Source organism: Lipophrys pholis, assembly GCF_963383615.2.
Source record: "Lipophrys pholis genome assembly, chromosome: 4".
NCBI lineage: Eukaryota > Metazoa > Chordata > Actinopteri > Blenniiformes > Blenniidae > Lipophrys > Lipophrys pholis.
In genome coordinates, this window is record NC_137637.1 from 9,296,922 (window position 1) to 9,324,102 (window position 27,181).

At 40.2% G+C, this 27,181-nt stretch overlaps 2 protein-coding genes and 1 long non-coding RNA gene across 7 annotated transcripts in view; 1 reads left to right on the forward strand and 2 right to left on the reverse strand.

The window, feature by feature from the left end:
* Positions 1 to 9,118, reverse strand: part of txnrd3 (thioredoxin reductase 3) — a 29,515-nt gene extending 20,397 nt beyond the window's left edge. For 2 of the 4 annotated variants that reach the window (XM_080461642.1, XM_080461641.1), the window contains exons 1-3: positions 8,905 to 9,001; positions 6,357 to 6,410; positions 1,786 to 1,895 (exon numbers count right to left, since the gene is read on the reverse strand). In XM_080461642.1, coding sequence (XP_080317768.1) covers positions 1,786 to 1,860 — 75 coding nt within the window. In that variant the 5' untranslated portion in view covers positions 1,861 to 1,895; positions 6,357 to 6,410; positions 8,905 to 9,001. Of the gene's footprint in view, positions 1 to 1,785; positions 1,896 to 6,356; positions 6,418 to 8,697 lie in introns of all 4 variants that reach the window. The other 2 variants (XM_080461640.1, XM_080461639.1) reach the window with 2 other exon arrangements.
* A 5,739-nt stretch (positions 9,119 to 14,857) lies between these two features.
* LOC308109208 lies at positions 14,858 to 22,259 on the reverse strand. The gene is made up of 3 exons (XR_013935324.1): positions 21,918 to 22,259; positions 15,458 to 15,537; positions 14,858 to 15,282 (listed from the first exon to the last, which is right to left on the reverse strand). It is a non-coding gene; the product is annotated as an uncharacterized lncRNA (long non-coding RNA).
* The window catches only part of bin2b (bridging integrator 2b), a 34,397-nt gene continuing 29,151 nt past the window's right edge, over positions 21,936 to 27,181 (forward strand). Inside the window, exon 1 of one of the 2 annotated variants that reach the window (XM_080462639.1) lies at positions 21,936 to 22,181. In XM_080462639.1, the coding sequence (XP_080318765.1) occupies positions 22,089 to 22,181 (93 nt within the window). In that variant the 5' untranslated portion in view covers positions 21,936 to 22,088. The remainder of the gene's footprint in view (positions 22,182 to 27,181) is intronic. The other variant, XM_080462640.1, reaches the window with a different exon arrangement.

Genomic DNA, 27,181 nt, shown 5'->3' on the forward strand with positions numbered 1-27,181 from the left:
ATTCTGTTTGTGGCAGATATAGTTTGATTTATTTAATTTTGGGTTGCAAGAACGCACATATCCTGTAAATAGTGAAGTAGTTCATCTGATGTTAAAAAAGGAAAAGATTAAAAAAAGATGTGCATTTAAGAAGAATAAGTAAGAGCTGTTTAGTGTTAAAAATAGGGAGAATGTCATTGCTTAGTTAAAATGGGAATTTCCATATGTAAATTCATGGAGAATCATTTGTTTGTAGCACTAAAATACATTTGTTGTGGTGCATATCAATTAATTTCATGAGGATGGGAGTACTTTATATCTGAGTAACTGGTTATACTTGAAAAGATCATTTGAATGATGGATTTTAAGAAATGAGGTCTAATGATGAATATAACAAAGGTTTGTAATGTCTGCTTTCTGCACTGTGTGCGTAAATTGGTTTTAAGTTTTTCTACGGACCAGCATTGGATTGGAATCTGAATCCTACTGGGTACAGTAAAAACCAGCCAAAAGAGAAGATAAGACTGTGGATGGACCATAACCCCGGTGTGGTCAGAAGCCATCAGGATTATCAACTCATTCAAAGACCAGATAAGATGCACAAAACTACCCAGTAGAGTTAGAAACAGCCAATAATCTACAAATTCAAAAGGGACATTTTATCTCCTTTCCCTTAAAGAAGAAGTACATCGAAAGTAATCAAACCTGCTAGACACTACGCACACCTCCAACAACCATGAAGGCTCCAGTGTACTACTGTGTCCACCGTACGCACAGTGCAGTGCGGAGCGTCCATCTACACACTGCTCTATGCGTTCTATAGACCAGATGGAGGGAGCGAGCTCACTGTGTGCTGCCACACACACCAGCTTTCTGTTAATGAACGAATCTGTCATACCTTAATCATGTAGCATTGCTGGCGTGTGAGTCTCGAAACTCTTCAGCAAGTAGCATGTAGCACAGCTCAGAGTACAATCTTCCAGGATCTAACTCTGCTGGTCCAAATGTGTCTGGTGACTTAATTGCTGGTGTTGTACAAACCATCTTTTTCCTCTTCTTGATATTTTGGCAGAACATAATTTCTAGTCTGTCTTACGTCTACAGTGGGAGTACATCAACATTGGTATGGACAGACGACCAAGTTGGATTGTTATTACGGTGACTGTCGACTAAAAAACTATCAGGTCCCAGGAGAATATGGACTGAGAGTCATGACACTCTGGATGCAAACATAGCCATTATTATACATTTACTGAACCTGAGCAGAACTATTTACTACAGTTGGGGTGTGCATGCACAGTGGCAGTGTTTCAGAAAAGTCTTTTCCTTCATTTCCACAGAGACGGAGAGTTTTTAAAAAGTCCCACTTGTTTTTCAGTGGCTTGGAGCACAGTTGTCATGTAAACGGACATCCATAATGCTAAGGTTTTGTGTTCTCACTTGAAAAAGATGTAATGTCAACGGTGCCTAAGTTATATTTTGCCCGATCTGCTGGCTTCAGCAGTTTGCTCTTGAACTCTTCACTCATTTCTGTGGTTTTTCCTTCTTTATTTACAACTGAAACATGTTCAAACAGCTCTGAATGAACTCATCCAACATTTCCAGGTTGCAACCTGTTTGCCAATCCACTGACACACCTTCACATTTCTCACCTCACCTCAACCTTTTCTGCTGCCAACAACAACATTTTGAATACTCCCATTATTTAGTGGCTACAGAGGAAGAAAAACTGCTCTGCGCATTGATCTCATCAATCAACAGACAAACAGAAGTGGAACTCCTTAAAACGAGCTGATCCACACACACCTGCACGGTTTTGTCGCAGCCGCCGAAGTGCTTCTTGTTGATGAAGATGTTAGGGACAGTTTTCTGTCCCGTCATCTCCAACAGTATCTCCTGGTAGTCGGTTCCATCATCTAGACAGAGAAAAAAGAAAAAGAAAAAGAAAAAAGGCTAGTCATCCTGAGCTCGCGTCCCGTCATAGTGAGAAAACACAGAATCTACAGTCGTATCAAAGGACAAATGAGGAGAGGTGAAGTATTTATCATAATGAAATTAATGACATCAACTTCTATGTTCTGCTTCCAGTTGCTAATGCGAATACATACTCCAGCTCGTCATGGAAAAATGAAAATTGCTGATTAAATTGACGATTCTATGGAGTATGAGTCATACACAGAGAAGCAGAAGACGTATTTGGCCCAATGGTCATTAATCAATATGTAGATTTGTTATTAATTTGTGTTAATATGAAGAAAATATGAGCATGTTGTTCAATGTCTGGCCAGTAACTGTTCAACTTCGATACGTAAGAATAAATACAAAAATCTGCATGTACTGTTTGCAGTTTCTTGTATGCTTTGACAATATTGTCAATAAAAATTAATTTAGTGAAACATAATTGTGCTATTGTAGAATCACCTAAAGTGGCTCCAGTGAAGTGAAAAGATACAGAATAATTAACACAATTGCTGTATCTGTTAAACAAGAACTGTGTCCATTAATTACTGATAATTCTTTGTTTTTGCGGTAAATACCGGGAAAAATTTTTTTTTCCAAAAACAACAATTATTACAATTATATGAAATCATTTAAGAAGAAATGAATACGAGATCAAATTAGAATGACGCTACATTGATAATAACTAATTGGAGAGCATTTTGGAGAGTGACGCGCAGCGTCTTACCCGGAAAATATGCACTTTAATTGGATGGTGTCGCGTAATTCCTCAGGATTCCCTGGAATTACATAGTCGAGAAACTCCTCGTCGTCCGCCATTTTCACTTCCATCACCAGAAAGTATTAAAACTAACTCGACTTCAACACATAAAAACAACTTCAACGAATTAAGTGACGCTTTTGAAAGGTGGAATGACGTATTTTTGAGAGCACTCTCGAAGTTTCATAACTTTTTATGGTTCAGAATAAAAGTTGACTGAGCAGGAAGAGGAAGAGGAGGAGAAACGGACAGGATTTGATTTGTTATTGACCAATATATTAAAAATACATGACATATTTACCATGTTATTAAAAACATGTATATAAGGATAAAAAGCGACTCTTAGAATACATATGGTGTGGTAGTAGGTAGTATGTAGTAGTATGGTAGTAGGGTGTGGCAGCTCCAATTTTAGTACTATCAAATTTATTTCAGACCAAGAACAAACTTAAAAAATATTTCCTTATTCATTCAGATTAAAGTGTATAAAGAGCTACACCTTCCCTGAGAGTTTCATTGAAATATCTTGATTATTAAAGAAACTACAAGTATTTTTATGTAAAAAGTTCTGTTTTCGGTCACAGATTTGTGCACCAATTACCTTTAATAAAATTGCACTAATTCATAAACTTCTTTTGCCAATAAATTCCTTATTTGTTAAGATGGCTGAATGGTTTTGGTGTCATTTTCTTTGTTTTTTCCTCCTCTTCCAGTGGTACCAGTTGCATTCTATTTGGTTCACTTTTACTGCAAGCAGCGTTGAACAATTATGGTTGTAATTGTTGTATGGCTGTGACGAGGACCGGACTCTGATGCAGCATATCAAATTTGAGGTCAATCTGATCACGTTCAGTCTATTTACAATGCACTTCCTGTTTCATGGCGAAGATTGTCAGAGCCACGCCCTCAAATGGCGTTATGATTAAGAGTCATCATAGGGTTGTGATCAGGGGCGGACTCTGATGCAACGTATCAAATTTGAGGCCAATCTGATCACATTCAGTCTATTTACATTACATCTCCTGTTCCATGGCGTTCTTGACCATTGCCACGCCTTCAAATGGCTTTACGACTGAGTCATCATATGTAGTGTTTCATCTACATTCATTTAATAGTGGTGGGTCGCCATTCCTAAATCCTCGCCACCACTCCTTTAAATGTCTTATTTTCTTCTTCTTTAATTGACACAAATACTCCACCGCTGCAAGTCTCCACCTTCACAGCAGAGTCCTGCACTCACTGAGTCGGGAAAATCGCGACCCCTTCAATAGGGGGATGAGTATTTTGGCTGCTAAAGCCAGTTTAAGTAGCAGCAGAGTTTAAGGCAGCCAGTCGTCAACCGTTATTTGTACGGTCAATTTTTGAAAAAGACGGCCGAAAAAATTGTGCGCAGCTCAAAGTCGTCTAAAATATGTACAGTCAAACCTCGGACGAGGGGACCCGGTAAGAGCTCACACATGGTCGTGAACGAAGAGGTTTTAACTGTTAACACACCTTAATGAGTGGACAGCCTCTTGCAGCATGATGCTGCTGTGATTTGTAAGTTTCACTTTACACAGGGAGTCAAAAAACATAAGGCCCGCGGGCTAAAACCGGCTGCAAAAAGCTCCAATTCGGCCCCACAAACCACCAAACAAAGCGGTTATATAGGCTATATAGGAGGGTTGTTTTTTTTTTACATTTCATTGTATTTTGTAGCAGAATGTTTCATTAAAATTTACTTTATATTGAGATTGTATTCATTTCCAGTAGTAATTGTGTGATCTTGCCAAATTATAGACAATTTCATCACAGACACTGTGACCAAAACAAGGCAAAACTTTCAAGTGTAAATTTAAATGTTATTAGAGCAATATTTACCAGTCCAGCACACTCAAGATGAAACTGAACTGTATGTGGCTCCTGAAGTCAAATTTCATTTAGTATTTATTTCGTATACCTCTTTGTATATATTATATACATATTGTATACATCTTTACACCGGTTCAGTTATGTGCTTTTAAATAAGTATGTTTCTTCCATAATATATTATTTGGTTCGTTCAATATCAAGTAGTCTACAATACTACTACAATATTTTACGTCACAATGTAGTTTTTCGTCGTCCACAATGCATTAGAATGCACCATTTAAAGCCTATCTTTTCCCAATTTTGAGGTGTTTGTTTGTGTGTGTGTGGGTTAACCTTTCTTTTTTTTGGGCTCCATTTCTTTATTTTTATTTTATGTTTACTTGTATAGTAATAACAAAAAACATATATTTGACCAGCACTGGTTGCTGCCCAAATGATTCAAGTACTAAGGTCAGTAAACTACAGATCCCCAACCCCACTGCTCACGAGAGCCTGCCCCCGCTGCTGAAAAGAATCCGAGAGAAAACACTGATATGGTTGTGATGTGGACCGGACTGTGAGAGAAGATGTCAAATATGAGGCAGATTTACACTGCACTTCCTGTTTCACGGTGAAACAAACTTTGTGGCATGGTCACGGCCACGCCATAAAACTTTTAAGAGAGATTGTGATAACTTTTGCTCTTCAACCCCTTTTATCAAAGGAGCCCAAGTTGAAATAGATTGGAGTTTCCCCCTGGGACAAGTTTGCTCTGGAAAATTTGTAAAGTTTTGGAAAAATTCACAGAAAAACTCCTCCAAATATCCGACTTCCTGTTGAGTTTTCAGTACGGCCGTAAGAGAGTGTTTTTGTTCCTCTTGACCTTGTCCTATGCACCGACAGTGCTCAGACCCTAATGAAATTTGAGTGATAACTATGCAAGACTTACTTGCTCAGCCATGATAACCCCTAATGTACCTCTGACCGGAGAACAGTGACGCTTAAAGTGGCCAATCACAAGGAGTGGGGATTACAGGACCATCTATGCAATGCCTGTCCGAGAGTGGTCTTAACTGTGCGCGTTTACAGTTCTTATGTGCTTGTGATTTTAGCACTGAATTCACACCATACAACTCTTCACTATTTTAATATTACACAATCTCACATTCTTCTTTGTCGAAACGGTTTCAAACAATAAAAAATAAACAGCCTGACTGGTTTCGCTGTTGTGAAAAAAATTCCGGTTATGACTAAAGTAACTGTAACTGATGACTAACTCTGTCAAACTTCAACTGAAAACTTATCCAGGTGAAAAAGGACATGATAGTGAGGCGGAGTGAGACGTTAAAGATAAGAGCAATATCGCATGGAGCCACATTCAGGGAGTGACTCAGGTGTTTTCCAGCAAAGGAAGACGACGGCATACAAGCACGGGTCGGCAAACAAATCGTTTGGAAAGGGAAGTCAAGTCAGTGCACATTGATTTTAAAGGTAACACGGCTCACAGTGACTCTGCTAAATTTAAAAGAGGCTTAGATTTCACAGATTATCTTCAGAGACGCAGCAACACGTGAAACATTGTGATTGTTGAAGGCTACTTTATGCTTCCACTTTCATTTCAATCTAACCACAACTTCTATTTTATCAGTTTCTAATAACACAATTTTGTCATCACAGACAGATAAAGCAACCAATTACTGTTTTACGGGTCGATTTGCCTTAACACATACATACAGCGACTTTACAATCAGCTGCAATATATTTGGGTCTGACACTAATGATCAAGCTAAAATATTTTGATGTGTCTGTATAACTGAAGCAGTCTTACCGATGAGATCCAGCTCCACCACGTTACACTCCACTTTCAGCTCTCTGAACAAGTCTTTCACCTACAGACACACAAAAGAGACAGATCAGTTTCTAATCCATAATAAGTTCCCATTACATCCAATACATGTAGTCACTAAACTTGATCATATTGTTTACAATTTGATCAAAACAAGGTTCTTTAACATGAAAAGGTTTGAATTATTAGCCACCCTAACTGTTGACAGATGCCCAAACTTTAGAGATACACATGTAGTTACCATGTTGGTCCACTAGTGGGTGCTATAGGCGGTTTTTGCAGTGAAACCGCACACATGCACGCAGAGAACGCTATAAACATTAACAATTGGAGTACACAGACATTCGTATGGACAGACGACCAAATTGGATTGTTGTTACAGTGACTGTCAACTATAAAACTACCATGTCCAGGAGAATATGGACTGGGGGTCATGACACTCTGGAGGCAAACGTTGTTGTTAGGGATGTCCCGATCACACTTTTTTGCTCCAGATACCGATCCGATTTTTCAGAATTGAGTATTGGCCAATACCGATACTTTCCCGATCCGATACCTACATTGCTATTGCAAAGATACTCAACAGTCTATTTTTGGAGCAACTAAGATGTCTGAAGCTAAAAGCACTATTGGCAGAAGCTTTGTTTAGCTAGAAATTATTGTAAAACTCACTTATTGAATCAAAATTCTTGTCAGAATGACTTAAACATAAAAGCTCTTACACTACAATGTAACTTCTTTGTGTAATAAATTTCAGTTTAACTAGCAGTATGAGAGGTTTGACCTGAATTGTCACAAAACATTTACATTTCAATGTGAATTATAAACACTTAATTCCACTTCAAAGTGGTAAAACCTGTCTGACAAAAGTAGTCTGAACATAGTTCTCTCACAAACTTATTCAGAATATCCCAGTCTCTCTTCAAACTAGCGTAACCTTCTGGGTTATTTTCTTCACCATATCGCTCCCCTGTGGGTACTTATCCTTTTTTTTTAAAATAAATTCTTTATTTTAAAGCCGCACCGAGTTTGCTGCTTCGGTGCGGCTTTTTCTTTAGACAAGGAAAAAAAAAAATCTTTGTTCTCCCTGGCCTTCTCCCAAAAAACCGTCCACACCTCACTATGAACACGGCTCAACACGAGGCTTCAGGGCATGTAGTACACATGCCAGGCCTTTAGGAGCGCTGTGACTCACCAAACACAATAAAAAAAACAGAAGAAGACAGACCACATAGAAATGTAGAAGTAGACTTCTACACATAAACCACGTATATATAACTCTAGTTTTATAGGTCTATGGCCCCGCTCCGCCTGCTTCTAACTTCTGCAGCTTGACCGGAGCTTGTAGTCCATGATTGTTGTGGTTAGGTGACGTTGCGGACTGCGGGTTTTTTTTTTTTAGATCGGCTGGATTTGCCGATTCCCAATCACTCACAAATCACCAATATCGGCCCCGATCCGATATCTACCGATCTGATCCGGACATCTCTAGTTGTTATTGTCGATCTACTAAGGATATGCAGAAGAACAATTTACTATGACCGTTTTGCGCATGCGCAGTAGCAGTCTTTCTACCATCTACGTGGAGACGAAGTGTTTCCAGATAGTTGCATTTCCACTCGTTTCCATGGAGATGGAGCATATTCAAAAAGTTCCACCCTAGGAAACGTTTTTTAAAAGTTGCATTTTCTGTGGCTACGAGCGCCGATGTTGTCTAAACAACTAAATTATTCGCTCTAATCATTCTCTGGCGCCTCCTACAGGGGGCCCGCCTCTCAGTTTGACAAGCATTGTGTTAAGGACAAATTATGTAAGATAGTGTTGTAAAATTCACCCGAACCCATTAAACGTCATTTATTTCGTTAATTCTGCCAGAAACGTGACTTGAAGTTTTTCACGACCGAAAGAAAACCCAAACTGCGGAATAAAAACTGTTTGGAGCTTGAAGTGAACCGCTGTTTCGAAATGAAGTGGTTTCCCTTTTACCAAGTGACCCACTTTCTTTAGCGTCCATCGTGACGGCAGATGTTAAAATAAAACTCAGAAACACTTCAAAACTTTATTGTAAATAGTAGTTAAACGGCGTTCGCAGGACAACAAAGGATTTTTTTTAATCTGTTGTTACCAGCAGCAACAAAGAACGCTAAGGAAGTCGGTCACCAGTTAACAGCGCAACCAGTGAACCCGAAACACCAGACGGACCAGCACTTAGACGGAGCCCGTCACTCTGCCCGGGGAGATGGAAGTTTCCCACCGGCGTCATAAACACGGTCTTCCCTCAAATACATACAAACTTCCAAAAGAGAACAATAAATCCCCTCACCTGCAGACTGTACGGACAGTAGCTCTTACTGAACACGATCACTTGGTTGGAGTCGATGAGCGTCTGTATTCGAGACCTGAGCTCCCTCCCGGTGTCATTCTCGACGGGAGGCATTTTCAAGGAATTTACGTCCGCCTGCACACGGGCAAGCGCCGACAACTGGAGGACGAGTGGAGGAGATACAAGTCCTCAAATAAACCCGATAACGTGTCTTTCTTTTCTTCCTCTAGGAGGGGAATAGTTATAAAGAGACTCGGCGGTGTGACTACGTCTCCTCACCGTCCGCCGTCTGCAGCGCGAGTCTGCTCTCCTCACCCAACCGCGCCAAACCTTTGCTCGGCGTGTGTTACATCTGCGTCACGGCGTACACCGCTCAACTTAATGGCTGTTCAGCGTGGAGCGGACAAGCACCGCCCGTGCCAATGGCTGTTCAGCTTGGAGAGGACAATCACCGCCCGTGCCAAAACACCCACTAATTCAAAACGCGCCCATCTATAAAACGTCACTAAAATGACTAATTACATATCATAGAAGCATACGATTAAGAAACACTCCAAATATACAGATTAAAAACGTGTTTGGATTAAACTTTGAGTTTTAATGAAATAGAAACAACTACCTGCATAAGAAAAAAGAGTCTCAGAAAGGGAGATAGTAATCTGACTCGTTATAAAACTGTTTAAGGACATGATAACGGATATTTTAAATTTAATCTACAACAGAGGATTGTCAGTATTATAATGTATGAACTGTTAACAACAGGGGTGTCCAAACTTGGTCATGGAGGGCCTGCATGTTTTAGTTCTCTCCCTGCTTCAGCATACCTGAATCTAAGGATGATGTCATCACCAAGGTTGTGAAAAAGCCCAATAACGAGCCCTTCCTTGCAATCAGGTGTGTTGCAACTGGGAGAGAGCTCAACCCTGCAGGACGCCGGCCCTCCAGGACCGAGCTTGGATACCCCTTGTTTCCAACCTCTGCATTATAACAAGATTCTACTTTACGGAGGACATAGTCTGTTGTCTACCGCCATCTAGTGATAGACGTGCTCTACGACAGGGAACAGGAGAGGACGCACATGTGTCATTTGGTATATCCGAATAGTACGGAAGTACGGAAGAGTATTAGGGCCACTGAAGGAAAAAAAAATTCGGAGGCTAAAAAAAAAAAAAAAAAACAACTTTCGTGCGCTTCAGAAAAAGTCGAAAATCAAAGTCGATATTTTTTTTTTCACGGAGAGACGTCTGTCCATCCCTCATCATTTGGACATAGATGTGAAATCACATTAAATCACTTAATTCTCACTATATCGGGTTGCTTACTGCTTATAGACTTGTGATTTTACACAGGATTTCCTTGATTAATAAGAACACATTTTGTAAGCACTGTGCCTTTGTCCTTTGTAGTCGACGAATGTAAGCAGATCTGTAGGCTGCACTGTCTCTGCAAAGTCCTAATACTTATAACTGCGCTGTGTTTATGAGCTAAATCCTGTTCTGAAGCATCTTTTCACCACTTTATTAAACTGCCTGTGATGCATTTTGAAGCAGTCACAGGCGCTGGCATGTGAATGGACGAACTTTGTAAAAATAACTTTTTTTTTTCTCTGTGAAAAAAAACAACTCGACTTTTTCTGGAGTGCATTTGTAACCCACCTAAAAATTGGGTGCCTAAAATAAGTGTTACCATTGAGAAATCATTAAAAATAATGTGTAAGTTTAAAAAAACAAATGAAAAAAGCTCATTTGAATAGTGTAATCTGACGAGCATGGGAAATATTAAGGATTTCATAATTTTTTTTTCATTATGTATTTGAGGCATTTTTTTTGACAGTTTACGACAGTTGTAAGCGCTTTTTGGTAACGTCCTCTTAGTGGAGCGGGAGAGTGAGAGAGAGAAGGTAGAAGGAGTTTGGGATGCGAGTGAGCGGAATAGTTATGAAAGTGTCGAGAGTTTGTTGGTTTTGTTCCCCCTTGACAAGCTATCAGCATGATAACTTGCGGAACACCGAGTAACCAACCTTTACAGAGGTGGAGTGATTTGAGCTCGAGGTTACTTGTTGGCCTAACGAGCGAAGACCGAGACGGGCGGTAGCTCTACTGTTAGCCAGCACGACTAACCCCTTGCCTTCGTCCGATCGGCTGACTCTCCTCTGGCGGCTGTTTTCTTTTTCTTTTTGGACTCATCCCAGGTAGAGCTGTGAGCCGCCGCGGTGCTCAGAGTTCCTCTGGTGGCGCTGGACCAGTGGATCCTCCGCAAGATCTCGTGGCTCCAGCTGTACGCCCATACGTTGCTTCCTCATCCCATCCAACATGAAGGACAAAGCGTGACCATGACTGTGTGGACGACCGACTTGGATTTCCATTTCTCTCTCGCCAGTAAGGTCGTTCTGTTATTTGCGACGGGAAGAACCAAAAAAAAAAGAAAGTGACATTGGAACCGAGCTAAAGCTGCAGCAAAAACATGAACTCTGGCCAGAGGTTAATATTGGGGTTTTTTTTATAACAAAAAGGTGAAAATTGAAGTGTGTATGCATTTTGAAAATAATGATGTTGTTATAGAAAAGTATGATTTGTGTCTGTGAATTACTCTCTGTGTGAAGTCACTCCTTTTCTACTGCCTAAGACTGACAATTAACTAATTATTCTTTAATACATTATCTTACCCTCAAACCAGGACATCACTAGTTAACTGTGGTGATCCCAGATCCTGAGTTTATTTTTGCAGTTTTGTATAGACCTCGTTACACATGAAGATTTTTTTTTTAACCTCCAAAAAAAAAAAATCTCGACTTTGATTTTCGACTTTTTTTTTCTGAAGCGCATGAGATTTGTTTTTTTTAAGCCTTCCAATTTTGTTTTTCTTCATTGGCCTTAGTACTCCTCCTTAGAATAGTCCCTCCTATCTCCTTTCCTATCTATTTTCCTTAACCCCGGAAGTGTTTAAGTGATAAGGAACGTTTTTTCCGATACCATACTTGTCCATACTTCTGTTCTTGTGTACCCGTGAAACGTCATCAGTGGGAGACCAAGTACTGTTCCAATTCTTAGGTCGTTTCTCACCGAGTACACATGGAATACCCGGATGTGTCCTCACTCCACCCACTTTATTGAGGATGCATTCACACGGACCTGTGCAGGCTTTGGAAGAGAAATTACCCTTAATGCATTTGGCAAGAGATACCGGAGGAGAGCCGCACTTCCGAGGACGCCCTGCAAGTCGTTACTCAAGACGTATACGAGTACGCGCTGGCGTTCTAAGAATTGGAAAACGGTCAGGCTAAGGAAAAGAGGCTCAATCATTGACATTGTAAAGAGTAGACGCCCAATCGACCGCGATTCCCTATTGGAGTCCCAGTCCCAGTTCGGATGGCTGTGGTTATTACTAGATCTCTAGCCAACAAGACCTTTAATCTTAAGGATTTCTTTACCTCCCAGGGATTGGATTTTTTATGCATAACGGAGACACATCATACCGATCATATCGGTAGATATTGGATCGGGGCCGATATTGGTGATTTGTGAGTGATCGGGAATCGGCAAATTCAGCCGATCACCCCGCCGATCTAAAAAAACAAAAACGTGGTCCACTATGTCATCTAATAACCACAACAATCACGGACTACAAGCTCCGGTCGAGCTGCAGAAGGTAGAAGCAGGCGGAGCGGGGCCATAGACCTATAAAACTAGAGTTATATATAGTGGTTTATGTGTTTATGTGCAGAAGTCGTCCGTTTGGTCCAGTGTTTGGTCCAGTCGCCCGCTCCACTCAGTCTAATCTGTTTGACATGTCAAGTGTGGTGGTGTGAAGGATTCAAGCGTCGACAGGACGAGGAAAGTATTTATTAAGTGGTTTTTCCAGTGGAGCGGTAATCCTCGGAGAGGCGTGGAAGCGGAGGTGGGCGTCACGGGGAAGCGATCTTCCCTGCAGGACAAAGCGGCGCACACGGGGACTGCACAGGAGAGGAAAATAAAGGTTAGATAACTCCAAGTATCTTTAAACACGAAGTAACAAACTTTCACAAGAAACTCGAGGGGCCGAGTCAAGGTACCGCGGGGTGAACATGAACATGGCGGGGTGATGAGAGCCTGGAATCCCGGTTCCTAAATACTGGCCTCACTCATCGGTTTCAGGTGTGCGTCCTACTACATCCGCTCCACCTATGCTCACACACACACACACACACACACACACACACACACACACACACACCCACACAAAAACAAAAACCCAGCGGAAAACATCTGCGGACTGTGACATGACAGGAGAAAAGTCATGTCATCGCTGTTAATCAATCAGAAGTTGCTGAATACTGAACTGATTTTCACCTGCTTTTCTTTCCTGCAAACGTCATAGATGGAGTTCTGATACAGGACACAGGCTTTGGTGTATTTTAATGTTCAGAGTGGACTAAACAATAATAGAATGTTCTGATTTGTTATATATGATAGGTAACACACACACACACACACACACACACACACACACACACACACACACACACACACACACACACACACACACACACACACACACACACACACACACACACACACACACACACAAATATATGATGCAGAAGCAGATAGTGCACTACACAGATATTTTAATAAGTTGAAAAATAATATGATTATCTTATAAACCTGTATGTAAAAAACACGACATTAGGCAAGTTATCAATCAGAACAAACTATAGATTTAAAATTCTTTTTTTTTTTTAAATTAATTCATTTCAGGCATATGGCGCTTCACTTGTGTACAATCACATACTTACCAATATCCATATAGTCAGTATATATACACATACAAATTAATATATATGTATACACCCTTTGATGATATTATAAATAAATCATAACTTATGTAATAATATTCAGTGAAAATAGATCTATATTTTAGTATACTCAAACACTTATAAACATAGACACACATGCATATACCTCATATATTTAATTAATGTGCCTGAAAAAGGGGTAGGAAGAAGTAAAACTTATCACATTATACCCCTTAACCAATATTCAATAGTTCCACTTGATTTATTTATTTTTTAATTCATTCATTTATTTCAGGCAAAAACAACTGTTCAGATTTCACATAAAATGTGAACTGGAAGAGGAAAGAAAGAAAGCTCCAGTTTTGCCTGAAAGGGAGTAGGAAGAAGAAAACTTACTTAATTCCACCCCCATTTTCAATTAATATTTACATAATGAACGTCACAGTTACATCTTCCATTTTTCTGTAAGTATGGATTCAAAACTGAATGGCAATCATCTGTACACATTATTGAATAAATCATACAGCAATAAAATAAATAACACATACCAGTAATGGTAATCAACAAAATACCAACAATGGTAAGAAAACAAAAAACACATATCAACAATAGTAGTCAGCGTATTCATATTAAATTAAGACCCACCCTCTCTATATTGAGACCAGACCTGATGTTTATATACAGTTTAAATATGTGAATAGATTGACATTGCTTGATTTGTACTCAGTTTTACTCCACATACAGACACATAAACTTTACTAAGTGGATCGAAGTATCGGCAGTGTTAAAATCTCCATATCTTCTCCGATTACGAACTCTCTCACGAGTTGTAAAGAAATGTTGTACATTAGTGGGTAATAATTTGTGGAACACTTCATATAGAAATATTAATGTATTATAGTTTACGAGATCCTTAAATCTGAGCAGTTCTGACTGAATAAACAAGTTATGAGTATGTTCTGAAAAACCAACCTTGTGAATGATCGGCACCGCTCGTTTCTGTAAGAAGATTAATGGGAGCCTGATCTTGATGCCGGTGATGACCACATCATTCATGCGGGAGTATTGCTCCAGCTCGTCCACTCACCTCTCGAGGTCCACGATGCACTTGTCTTTTTCGGCGTTCTGGAGGCGCAGTTGTTTCACCTCCTTCAGCAGCCCCAGAAGCTGCTCCTGCTGCGCTCTGACAGCTGTCACATCGCCACAAGGATTCGAGGGAGTGTTTTTTTTATGAATGATGAATATCTGTCTGTATTATATATGTAAATATATGCAGTAAGTGTAGTGGCCCCTCAGATGTAGTTACTCAAAGATGCAGAGAATTTCAAAACGGGTGTTGTTGTCAGGGTCCGTGGAGAACCCAGAAGCGGACTCGCACAACGAACTGGCAACTTGCAGGTTTTATTAAACAGTCAGGGCAGACATGTTTACGTATGGCGTTCAAAGAGACAGTCCAAGTCCAGGCAGGGGTTGGTACACGGGGAAATCCAAAAGACCAACACGAGGAAAGGGCTGGGGTCATGAAGCAGAACAACAATGACGATGGAGCACAGAGACATGAAGGAGCAGGTTTAAATACATGAGGAGAGGGAAGTCACAGGTGAGACACAGCAAGCTGATCACACACAGGAAGGCCGGGTGACAGAGACGCAGACAGACGGAGGACTACACAACAAAACAGGAAGTGAGCACAGAGTAAGAGACGCGGACTTGACGAACACACACAGACACAGACACAGACAGACCCTTACAGTTGTGTTGATTTATTTTTCTCTCAATCATCAATGCCGATCATCGAAACACCATGAAAACTACAGAAGAAAAACAAAATGCCTTTCTGTAGTTCCACAAACAATACACTAATAATTGTTACACATATAACATGTACAGTTCTACTTATACACAACTAAATAATGATATTCTTAAATAAAATGCATAAATCAATAGACAGCAACATTTCATAGCATCCTAGCAAAGTTTTCATACCTCGATCTGCTTTCCAAAGGGCGCCAGTTTATGGTTTCAGCCAGTAGGGACTTCAATATACTTGTCTTTGGTTTGGACCTCTTAAAGTAAAAGAAATGAACAATAATGAGGTAAATAACAATATAAACTCTAACTGACAGAGTCCAGCAGTCAAACAAACAGATAATTAGGTTTTGTAAAATGTTTTTACCATCCCGCTTGACGATGGAGACGGAGCAGAAAGATGTTACACACACACACACACACACACACACACACACACACACACACACACACACACACACACACACACACACACACACACACACACACACACACACACACACACACACACGCAAAAAAAAAAACCGTTGGAGGAAGTGACTGCTGCTCTACAAACAATGACGGAGCTGACCACAAGGTGGCACTGTGGGACTACAATATCCTACTGATATGTGAATTTTCAGTGGCACAGAGCTTCACTGAAATTCTATCAGGCATTTACACTCCCACCAAATCCTAGTACAATGAATGAACAAATATACAAAAGTAATTAATTTTACAGGATTTCTGGCTTGAAATGAATTTTCACAAGTGAATAAATCCGCGATGTAACTGTAGCATCATACAATAAAGCAACGAATGCAGCGTTATCAATCTCATTCTTCTAATCAGTTCTCAAGAAGGAGTACCAATTTCTGGATTGGTCTCTTATTAACTAAGGGCTTGGAAGGAGGGTCTTGTTTTTCATGAGGTCTTCGCTCCCCAACTTGCACATTAACCCAAGGAAATAGATCATCGCTACTTTGAAAATTCTCTATCACTCGTCCAAGTTGCCACTGATTTCTTGGGAGGTTGTCGTCTTGATCATGACTACATCATTCACTTTGAGGTTGCGTCTAGGTAAGTGCCATTTCTGTCTGATGGATATGTTCAGCAGATACTCCTTTTTCCAGCAGCTCCAGAACTGTTTAATAAGATACTGAACTCTTCTCCACCTCTTTGTTGCACACATGCCCTCCTGACAAATACTCCAGGGGGAGGAAGAGCAACTTGAGTTTTCATCAAAATGAGGTGATTTGGTGTTATAGGTTCCGGTGCCTGAGGATCATTGTTAATGGGAGGCTGTTAACAATAGCCATGGCCTCATATAGCAATGTTCGGAGTCGGGCATCATCAAGTCGACCTGGGCACTGTGCAAAGGTGGCATTCAACACATTTCTTATGGTTCTGATTCCCAGACATGACTGGCAGAGGGAGACAAATTTGCACTGCTGCTCAGTCAAGAAGATTTCCAGTAGCTTAGTGTCACGTTGTTTAAGTGCTTCCTTGAACTCATTTCTGGCCCCAATAAAAGTAGAGCCTTGATCACAGTGTAGTTGTCGAATGGCTCCTCTAAAGCTGATGAAGCATCTCAATGAGTTAATGGAAGACTCAGTTGACAAATCTTCAAGCATTTCAATATGAACAGCTCTCGCTGACCTGTGGTCAGTCTGACAGTACGTCCGTCCCTCCTGCAGTCAGACCAGAGGAGACCCTCACCACACCGGTCCACACTGAGAATGAACCGCGCATGTGCAAGGCCGCCGCTGGTTTACTGAGCTGCCAGTAAATAGAAATGTTTTTCAGTTACACTAAAACAAATCCAATAAATCACTGCATTTGACTCGCACAGTCCTATTTCAATGACAAAAATAAAAACAAAAACACTAGAATCAGCAACAGAAAGCTCATTTGTAGTTCTAAACATATTTAGGGCGTGTTTTTTTTATTTACTTTGTCTCTTCCACGATGTTATTCCTCTTTCCTACAGGTGGCCTAATGACACGCTAATGTCCAATTATGCAAATTAGGCGATGACGTAATTTAGCAACTTCTACCGACTTTGAGGACGGCCAATCGCTACTTTCCTTACTGAGGAGGTAGCAACACTGCTCTCTCTACCGTGCACAGACAAGGAAGTGCAACCAGACGCGTGAAGCATGCCAAACAATGGACATGCACTCAGATGGAGGCAGCAGGTACAGGGTGGAGAAGTGAATCTCTCCAGCCATCTGCTCAGAGTACTGCAGTGCAGACTGCAAGTCATTTAATGCTGCAGTTCCATTCATCAAAAAGACAGTTTATTTAACTGTGATGTTTAAATGTATTTTGTGTTTCTTTTTAGTGGCAGTCATCACGACACTAAACACACTGCTGGTGTGAACATAAATTAAACAACTTGAAGGTATGGCATATTGGTTAATTATTTTACAAAGATGGATTTCTAATATGCTGAACATTGCTTAACACCTGTTTGTTTTATAGGACTGTTTACAAGTGCAATGACTGTTACTGTTTTTTTCCCACCTCATGAATTCATTTTAATGGGCCTTTTTATTTACCTATTTTCTTGTTTTGATTTCTTCCGGGGTTTTATTTTAATGAACGAGGTGCAATATAAAAAGGGTATTGTGCAGTCTGAGAAATAGCTGCCCAGGAGTTGTGGACTTTATATTTAGTGATGCTTTGGTGTGTTATTTTATCATTGGTGATTTTTAAACATGTGCAGTGGTCTTTTATCTGATTGAAGTGTGTTGGGTCCCATTTCTGTTTTATTCCATGGTCTCCCTATCAGTCTATTTTAACAGAACGTACATTTGCACTTTAGCACATGTTGCACCCGTTGGCCGGCTACTGTGTAGCCCGAGCCCATCTTGTTCCCCTTTTACTGTTTGGATTTGATCTTTTATTGTAATAAACTTTTATATGTTTGTGAGCTGTCCGCCTCCTGCCCTGCTCATTCTGGACACGAACCTGCTTGTGTGGCGAACTAGGGTGAGAAATACAAGTTATAAAAAGTCATAGTAATTTCTCAATCACTACAGCTCAAGCTGATGTTAAAACTGAACGTGTCACTTTTAACAGACCATTGAATACCGAGCACACACCCAGATGGAGTTGGATCCAGTTCTACAGGTGTGATAGATTCTGCTCTTTCTGAACGATCTAAGCAGGAGAGGGTTGCTTCCTCATTTGAGGTGAATATATGTAAATGTAAGCCTCTTTTGCACAACTCTTGTGACTCAGTGATATTGTGGCTTCCTCGATCAATGGGACACTAACTAACCCATCATCAACATAAAAGTTTTTCTCCACGATTGTTGATGCGAGAGGATAATTAGCTTTGTGCTGTCATGCCAGAGGTTTCAAGCCAAAATTGGCACATCTTGGTGATGAGGCGGCTCCGAAGAGCTGAACCATCATCCTGTACTCCTGTGGTTCTCTCTCTGAATGTGATGACGCGTTGGTCTTTATCAGGTGACCGGCCAGACGACGCTCTGAGGCAGATGCAGCTGAAACATTTAAGATTTAAGAAGCTTTATTGTCATTGTGCAAGTATAACGAAATTCCGTTTGTTGCATCACTAATGTCTGATGCATCACTCATCAGTGATGCATCACAAATTTGATGCATCACTAATGTCAGCAAGGTAGAATCTTTCCTGCATCTACCTGTCGTCAAAAAAGAGTCTATAATATATGAGGTTTAGAACGACAAAATTAACACAATTCAACTATCAATAAACCTCCTTTGGCACTATGATAGAGGGGGAAAGTTTTCTGTTTAGGTAACAGATTTGTTGTGGCTCTGCAGGAGGAAGAATTAGAAGGTGACACCATCAACAGCCCCAGCAGGAGGAAGAATTAGAAGGTGACACCATCAATCAGCAGTACAGCAGAATGCCTGATGACCAGCAGGAGCATCAGTGTCAACATAACGATGCTCCTGGAAACCCTGAAGCTGGAGTCACGACACCTCCAGGAGAGAAAGTATCCAGGATAGGAACATTATTGACCTGTATCACTGCAGGGGTTCCTGGGAAATAAAAGAAAGAACTTTAGAATTTTTAAAAACAATGTAATTGTTCTATGTACATAATGTTTCTAACTTGTGTTTTTACTGTTGTAGGTTCTGCTGAAGTTTATTAAATAAAGTTTCCTTTATCTTCTGCTTGATATCTTTCTTTGCTCGACAGTGTAGGTAATGTGTGTATTTATGTATTTACTCTCACACAGTATAAGACATTTATGTATTTATTCTATAGAGAAATTATTACAGCTAATGATTGGAGTTCTTAACTGTAGGATGTATATTAGACTAATGTAATACAGTACATATTAATGACATGACCAGAAGGATGACAACAAGCAAGCAGGTTTGTGAAAAGCTGGTTAATTTAATTAATAAACATCAGGGATCTTCAGTTAAACAGTAAAATAATTGTTTGTATTAGTAGGACATTTCTGATCAGCTACTTTTAGTGTTACTGAACTTCAAGAAGATGAATAGTAAAATAAAGGCTTATAGGAGGTAGAAGTAATAGTAACACTGTAATATACATGGTACTATACACAGTACTGTACACTACTATACACTGTACTATACAATGTACTATACACAGCATGTATGTGACAGAAAAGGTACTAACTATTTTACTATAATGTTCTAAAGTTTGATCATCATATAAAATGTCATGAATTAATCACCCACCTACCAAGGCAGAGAGGCAACAGGCTCCTCCTCCTCCTCCTCCTCCTCCTCCTCAGCTTCAGGGTCCATCATCCAGCCATGACAGCCACCGCGTCATCAAGTACTCGTGTTCCAATTCTTCATTAACGCCGATGCGTCCTCGTAAATTTGCATTTCCGCACTTCCGAGGACGCCTTGCAAGTAGTTACTCATGACGTAGGCGAGTACACACTGGTGTTCTAAGAATTTGGAAACGGCCATCATATGTCCACCTCAAAGTCAGGGTGAGTGTAAAATCACCCATAATGCAACAGCTTTAGGAGAAGGTTTTTTGTGGACATTTCACTGTATTTTGCGCCAGAAAGTATAATTGAAATTGAATTTAAGTTCAGAATGTCATTCTTGGTACTGATTGCAAAACGTTTTGCTAAAACTTACACCTTTTCATTAACTATACTGTGCACCACAACAAACAAACTTTAAACTTTAAATGTAAAAATTGTTTTAGCACTATTATAGTAGTCCAGCCCATTTAAGGTGAAAGTTTCAAGCTGGGACTTTCCGGTGACGTGGGAGCCATGATGGTAGCCTAAACTTTAGCTCCCGACTGAACTACACAGGAAAACACAGTTTCTGTCATCTGTATTATTCTGTGGTATTTTGTTGCTTAAACATGCTTGGGTTGGGGGAGAAAAGGGTCCTACCATGGCAACGAGAAGCAAAAAAAGACAAATTGACACAGAAGATGCAAGCCGTGACAGAGCCGCCAACACTAGCCTCCATCTGCGAGGTTATCAATGACTCCATGGCTCAGTCCATGTCTGACTTGGAGAACAGACTTTCCCAGTAGATCCCACATCTAAAAGACACGTTTTCACAAGATGTTAAAAAGCAGCTGGGAGAAGTACGAGCCGAATTCCGCAAGATGGTGGAAGAAACTGGGGAAAATTGAGGCTACATCACAGAGAGCACCGCTGCGCTCTATCGTGGTTAAAATCTTGAACTATACCTTTAAGGAGAAGGTTATCAGTGCAGCATGGAGGAAGCCATTTACTATCGAAAGAAGGAGAGTGTTTTTGATCATGACTACATGACAGCTGTGATGGAAATAAGGAAAGAATACCAGCCGATTAAAAAGACACCCCAGAAGTGAAGAAAGTCTGTCATCTCTCTCCCTGGCTTCTTTCATTTTTTTCATAAAGTGTGTGCAACAAGTGAATCACACATCAAATCCCATAGACACAGCAGATGTAGCTCATATGATTCGATATTTAAATGGATGAAAATCAAGGAAAAGTTGGATTTGGAGCAATAAACTTTGATTGTAGAGGAAAAAGAAGCTGTTGGTTAAAAAAAAAAAAAAAAAAAACTTCTCAAGCATACCTAAACTCTTACTACACTGAGTTATATTGAAGTTTATGCAAATTTATTGGTTTCACACTTTGGTGCAATGTTTAATAAAAAACGTGATTACATCATGTGGCGAAGTTATGTAAGTTCCCAATATATTAATATGCTTTTAACAACTTTCAATAATCTAAACCCATATCTCAACTATGAATGTTATGCAGATGTTGTAAAACGAACAGGGTGAAGTCAACTTTTAGTGTAGCCTATTCTCAGTTTGCATTGATTATTTATTCACCTGGTAGCCTTTAGTTCCACTGTAGTTTCATTTCCATTCAGTCCTTGTGATATCTGAGATTATATCAGCGTTAGAGCCACAGGGAAAAGTGGTAGAAATGCTCGGAAATATGTCGTTTTTTTTACCACGGTAGACGTCCGCTGCTGGCGGATTATTATTACGTCACTTAGTGAAAAGTAAGGTCTGACTGTCACAACACCGTGCTCGCCTTTCCCGAGCTCCTTTAGGAAGACTCCCAACACCTGTCCTTAAACCCGTGACGTCATCCACGGGGTTAAGGTAAAGTGGATAGGAAATGAGAAAGGAGGGACTATGAGGACGCACCCAAGGACGTGACTCCTCGCACAGGTCCAGACAGGATGGTGATGATGATGATGATGTCCTGACATGTGCGCAGTTTGCTCCACCTCCTCGTGCGCCTTGAAGTGCAGCTGATCGGCTCGGAGGAAGCTACTGGAGGCGGACTGCTCTTCACACACACACTCCACGCTGACCATGGCGGACAATAAGATGGGTCCAAACCTCCAGGCTGGAGCCGGATTCCTCGCCAAACGGGTCCAGAAGTCTCTGAACCGAGCCCAGGAGAAGGTAAGAGAGATAGAGAGAGAGAGATTTAACTTCCTCTTCATGAGTTTGAAACCCCATGAGGCAGATCATAATCCAGCTGGTTTTAACAATCATGTGATGGCTTAAACCCTTTAGAGAAAAACACGGATGTGACATTGAGTTTCACTTACAGGAGGATATTTGCTGATTTAAAGCTGCGTTTTGTTAGTAATTGTTATCTGGATGTTCACTTTGACACCAGAACGCGTGTTTACGTGAAAGGAATCAATGTTGTCTTGTTGCTAATTTAACTTGTTGATCTGCTGCTGAGTGCAGGGACACACACATGCTGCCACTTCCTGCCTGTGCACTTCCTCTCACTGTTTCACTCTGCTTGTGGTTGCTTGATTTCACTGCTTCAACTCACAAACAAGTCGTGTGTGTGTGTGTGTGTGTGTGTGTGTGTGTGTGTGTGTGTGTGTGTGTGTGTGTGTGTGTGTGTGTGTGTGTGTGTGTGTGTGTGTGTGTGTGTGTGTGTGTGTGTGTGTGTGTGTGTGTGTGTGTGTGTGTGTGTGTGTGTGTGTGTGTGTCATCATTTTAATCTGTGGAGGTTCAGAGACCAGAGCGGGAGAGTTTGTCAGCAGGTTTCCCGTTAAAGGTCAACGCTTGTGTCACTTTTTACCAGATGCAAAGAGTTTCATGACTTTGGTCAACTCAGCTTATCAGAGGAGAAGTATGGAGTGGAGAAAATAAACCAAAAGGAAGGTTTTAACTCCAGATCGCTTCACCAACTCCTCTCCAGTGGCCGTCACCCAAGAGAAAATGTCTATTATTTATAGAACAGTTTGAGAATTAATGAGCCGAGCCATTAAATTCCAATAATCTGAGGCAAGTGTTTGGTATTTTTGAATTAAATGATATTCCCACCACAATATATGGCCCTGTTTCAAGTAAACACACAAACTTTGTGTTGCTTGTCAGCAAAAGCGGTGTGTTTTCGCTGAAAAGGCTGTCATGGAAATGGGGCTTGACAGTGGTGAGACATTAGCTGTAAAACATGTTAATAATAAAAAATATTAAATCAAAACAAATTTTGAGGATGCTTCAGTTTTTGGTTTGCATGAAATCTGAACATACCACAACAGCTGAGGTACATTTAAGCTCATTATTTATAAATTGTCATTATGAACATTTGTGTTGGATTCAATAACCTCGATAATGCATGATTACTGCTTCAATTTCTAAAATCATTTTAATATTAATACCCACCAGTCATTTAACCCTCAAGAGTTAACATTGATACAGATAAACACCATTACAACATTAACATTTTTTTTTTTTTTATTAAACTGTTCCCTGTAACGCTGCTACAGTACCACAGAAAAACCTACAAATTCAGAAATTCACAGATGATTCTGGAACAGCAGCTGCTTGACGAGGATCACTGATGGTGCAGTTGTCTCGCAACATGGAAAACAAAACTTCTTCTACACCGACAAGACTTTGTTTTTTCCTCTTCATGACGCATTTTTTGACAGATGCAACTTATATTCCAGAAAATACGGTACTCCTGTATGTGTTTATGAAAACACAAAGTCATGCTGCAGCTACCAAATGTGGTCAGTCTCCCTCTTAAGATTTAACGTCTGTCCTGAGTCAGATGTGCCAAATGTGCAGATTCCTTGTTAGTGTGACCAGTTATTTCCTGAATATAAGTGTCACTGGTTATAAGTCGCATTTATTTTTTACTTCCTGAGGTTTCTGCACCATGAGTGGCATCTAGTGGTTCCAAACATTTCCCAATATGTTTTTATATATAAGTAGCATAACCAGACATACAATTAATAAAATAGTATGACTTCCACTCTGAACAATGTAGTATTAATGCAGTCTGATGGGTTCATTATCATGAGTATTTGTGGCAATTATTATTCGGACATTCCTCCAGGGATTTATCAAGCAATGGTATTCATAAAGATGAGGTGTCCCTTTGTTTACCTGCAGAAATCTGCTCAAGGTAGTCCGGATACTTAATGACAACAAGATGGTCAACTATACGCAACAAAAACAGAAGCTTGGGTTGTTCGGTATACCGGTACTGTATTGGTATCGCGGTACTGACGCCTTTAAAACGATACAATACTGGGCCCGGCTGGTACCGGTAACTTTTTATTTTTTACGTCGCCGGGTAGCGTCACTGTGTTGTAATTTGCCCCGAGGAGAGTAGTCAGTCTCTCTGTGGGGGAAGCGTCGGCGGGCTGCTCTGCTTTCTGACTTGTTTTGGACAATCGAAAGTGTGGAAAACAACTCTCCGATTTTTTTTCTTTTCTCTTTTTTTTTTTTGCACTCCGGTTTCTCCGAGACGGGGTGCACGAGCGCTCCAGCGAGCCGACCCGAGATCTGCAACTGAATAAGCACTTCATACTCGACCTACACAACTTCAAAATAAAAGTCAAAACAACGTATTTTCAAAACAATCTTCTCCCAATCAAGCTTGTACTTTGAAAAGAATACCGGATGCGTAAATGACATGGCTTTTGTGCGCATGCGTAACTGACTCAAACGACCCGAGAGAGAGAGAGAGAGAGAGAGAGAGAGAGAGAGAGAGAGAGAGAGAGAGAGAGAGAGAGACTGCTGTTACATCAACAAGGCCACACCTTGTAGAAAAAAAAAAACTGGTGCACGAAGAGCTATATGGAAGTACTTTGGCTTTAAAACAAATGAGCACAGTGTCTCCATTAACACCGAAGCACCACTGTGCAAACAGTGTTTGAGAACATGTCTGGCCATGGGTGGAAACATTACTAACCTGGCTAAACACCTGAAGGACAAACACCCAGACTTGCATTAGGAGTTCAAAGAACAACAGGTAATAACTTATATACCCATGAAAAAATAGCACTGGAAAAAAAATGTAAGCTATCATAAATATTAGTATTATAAATATAATAAAGAATATAAAAGAATATAGTATGAAAATATTTTATTTTAGCCATTTAATGTTATAAAGATTACTGCATAGTAACATACCATTTAAAGACATCGGTCCTACTTAAGACAGGCTGTATCTAATGACATTTTTTGTGTTCTCTTTTTATTTGGAAAAGTATCGAACTACATGGTGGTATCGGTACCAAAATGTTGGTATCGTGACAACACTAGTAGAGGCAAATAAATAATCGCCAATACATTTAACTTAATGATATTTAGGAACCGTTTACATGACTTTTCATGTAAAAACACAGACATTCATATCACGAAAGTTGCCTTTTCCACAAAGGAGTCGAAATGTTATCAGAAAGTTGCATTTTCAGTGGCTCCAAGCGCCGTTGTTGTGAATGGACGTGTAAAATGCTGTCGTGTAAATGTGCCCTACATCAAGTCAAACTTTATTAATGAAGTATAAAAACATTTCTTGGTAACCAAAGTTCTGCACTTTAATGATATAATACAATACAAAATGAATGAAGGAAACAGATTTCAGATTATAAAACAATCCCAAAGGTAAAACTTAAAGTTTGAAATATGGAAAACTATTAATTATGATTAAACTGGGGCCAAAGGCAAGTTGTGTTTTACAGATATACGATCCAGGCAGCTATTATTCAATTATGGAGGCTATTTCATATATATTAGGGATGTCCCGATCACACTTTTTTGCCCCCGATACCGATCCGATTTTTCAGAAATGAGTATCGGCCGATACCGATACTCCCCGATCCGATACTCGCATTGCTATTGCAAATATACTCAATAGTCTATTTTTGGAGCAACTAAGATGTCTGAAGCTAAAAGCACTATTGGCAGAAGCTTTGTTTAGCTAGAAATTATTGTAAAACTCACTTATTGAATCAAAATTCTTCGCGGCTCAACACGAGGCTTCAGGGCATGTAGTACACATGCCAGGCCTTTAGGGGCGCTGTGACTCACCAAACACAGTAAAAAAGCAGAAGAAGACAGACCACATAGAAATTTAGAAGGAGACTTCTACACATAAACCACTATATATAACTCTAGTTATAGCGGGGTGATCGGCTGGATTTGCCAATCCCCGATCACTCCAAATCACCAATATCCCTAATATATATATTACGGTATTAATATATATTAGGGCCACTGAAGAAAAAAAAAATTTGGAGGCTCAAAAAAACCAAAACCTTCATGGACTTCAGAAAAAGTCGAAAATCAAAGTCGAGATTTTTTTTTTACATGGAGGAAAAACAAGTCAAATCAATGTCAAGATTTTTTAGGGCCACTGAAGAAAAAAAAATATCGGAGGTAAAAAAAATAAATAAAATCATGCTCTTCAACAAAAAAGACAAAAATTTATGTCAACTTTTTTTTTTCATTACGCTGACTGCTTGTACAAAATGCCTGGCAGGCAGTTTGAGGAACTGGTTAAACGATACTTTAGAATTGGCCTTAGTAACAAAGAAATTCTTTTGCTCTTAGCTCACAAACACGGTGTAGTTATTAGTATTAGGACGTGGGAGAGACTGTACCAAAAACTGCAGCTTTTCCGAAGGATAAAACACACCAGCTTGGAAGAAGTGGCCTCATTTATACAAGCTGAATTATCGGGTAATGGACAAATGCAAGGCTGTCGATGGCTGCGCCTGCGCACAGTTCAGTGGGGGTACGTGGTATCACAAGATACAATAAGGGGTTTCATCAAGTTGTTTGATCCTGAAGGTGTGGAACTGTCGTTTGAGGAGGAGGCATTACCGCACCAAAGGTCCCAACGCGCTGCGGCATATGGACTCGTGTGATAAACTGAAATCATGCGGCATTGCCATCAATGGCTGTATAAGTTGCTATGTTGTGTGAATGGAGGCATACAGAACAAACGGCGACCCAAAAGTGATAGCCAACTACTGTGTGGGATCACACATCCATTGCGCACTTGGGCGGACTCGCGGAGCGACTGCGTGCAGACAGAGGCACAGAAAATGGGCACATAGAAAACATGCTTGTGTTTTTGTGCAGCAACCATACAAATAGTTTCATGTATGGACGCAGCACCGCAAACCAATGGATGAATC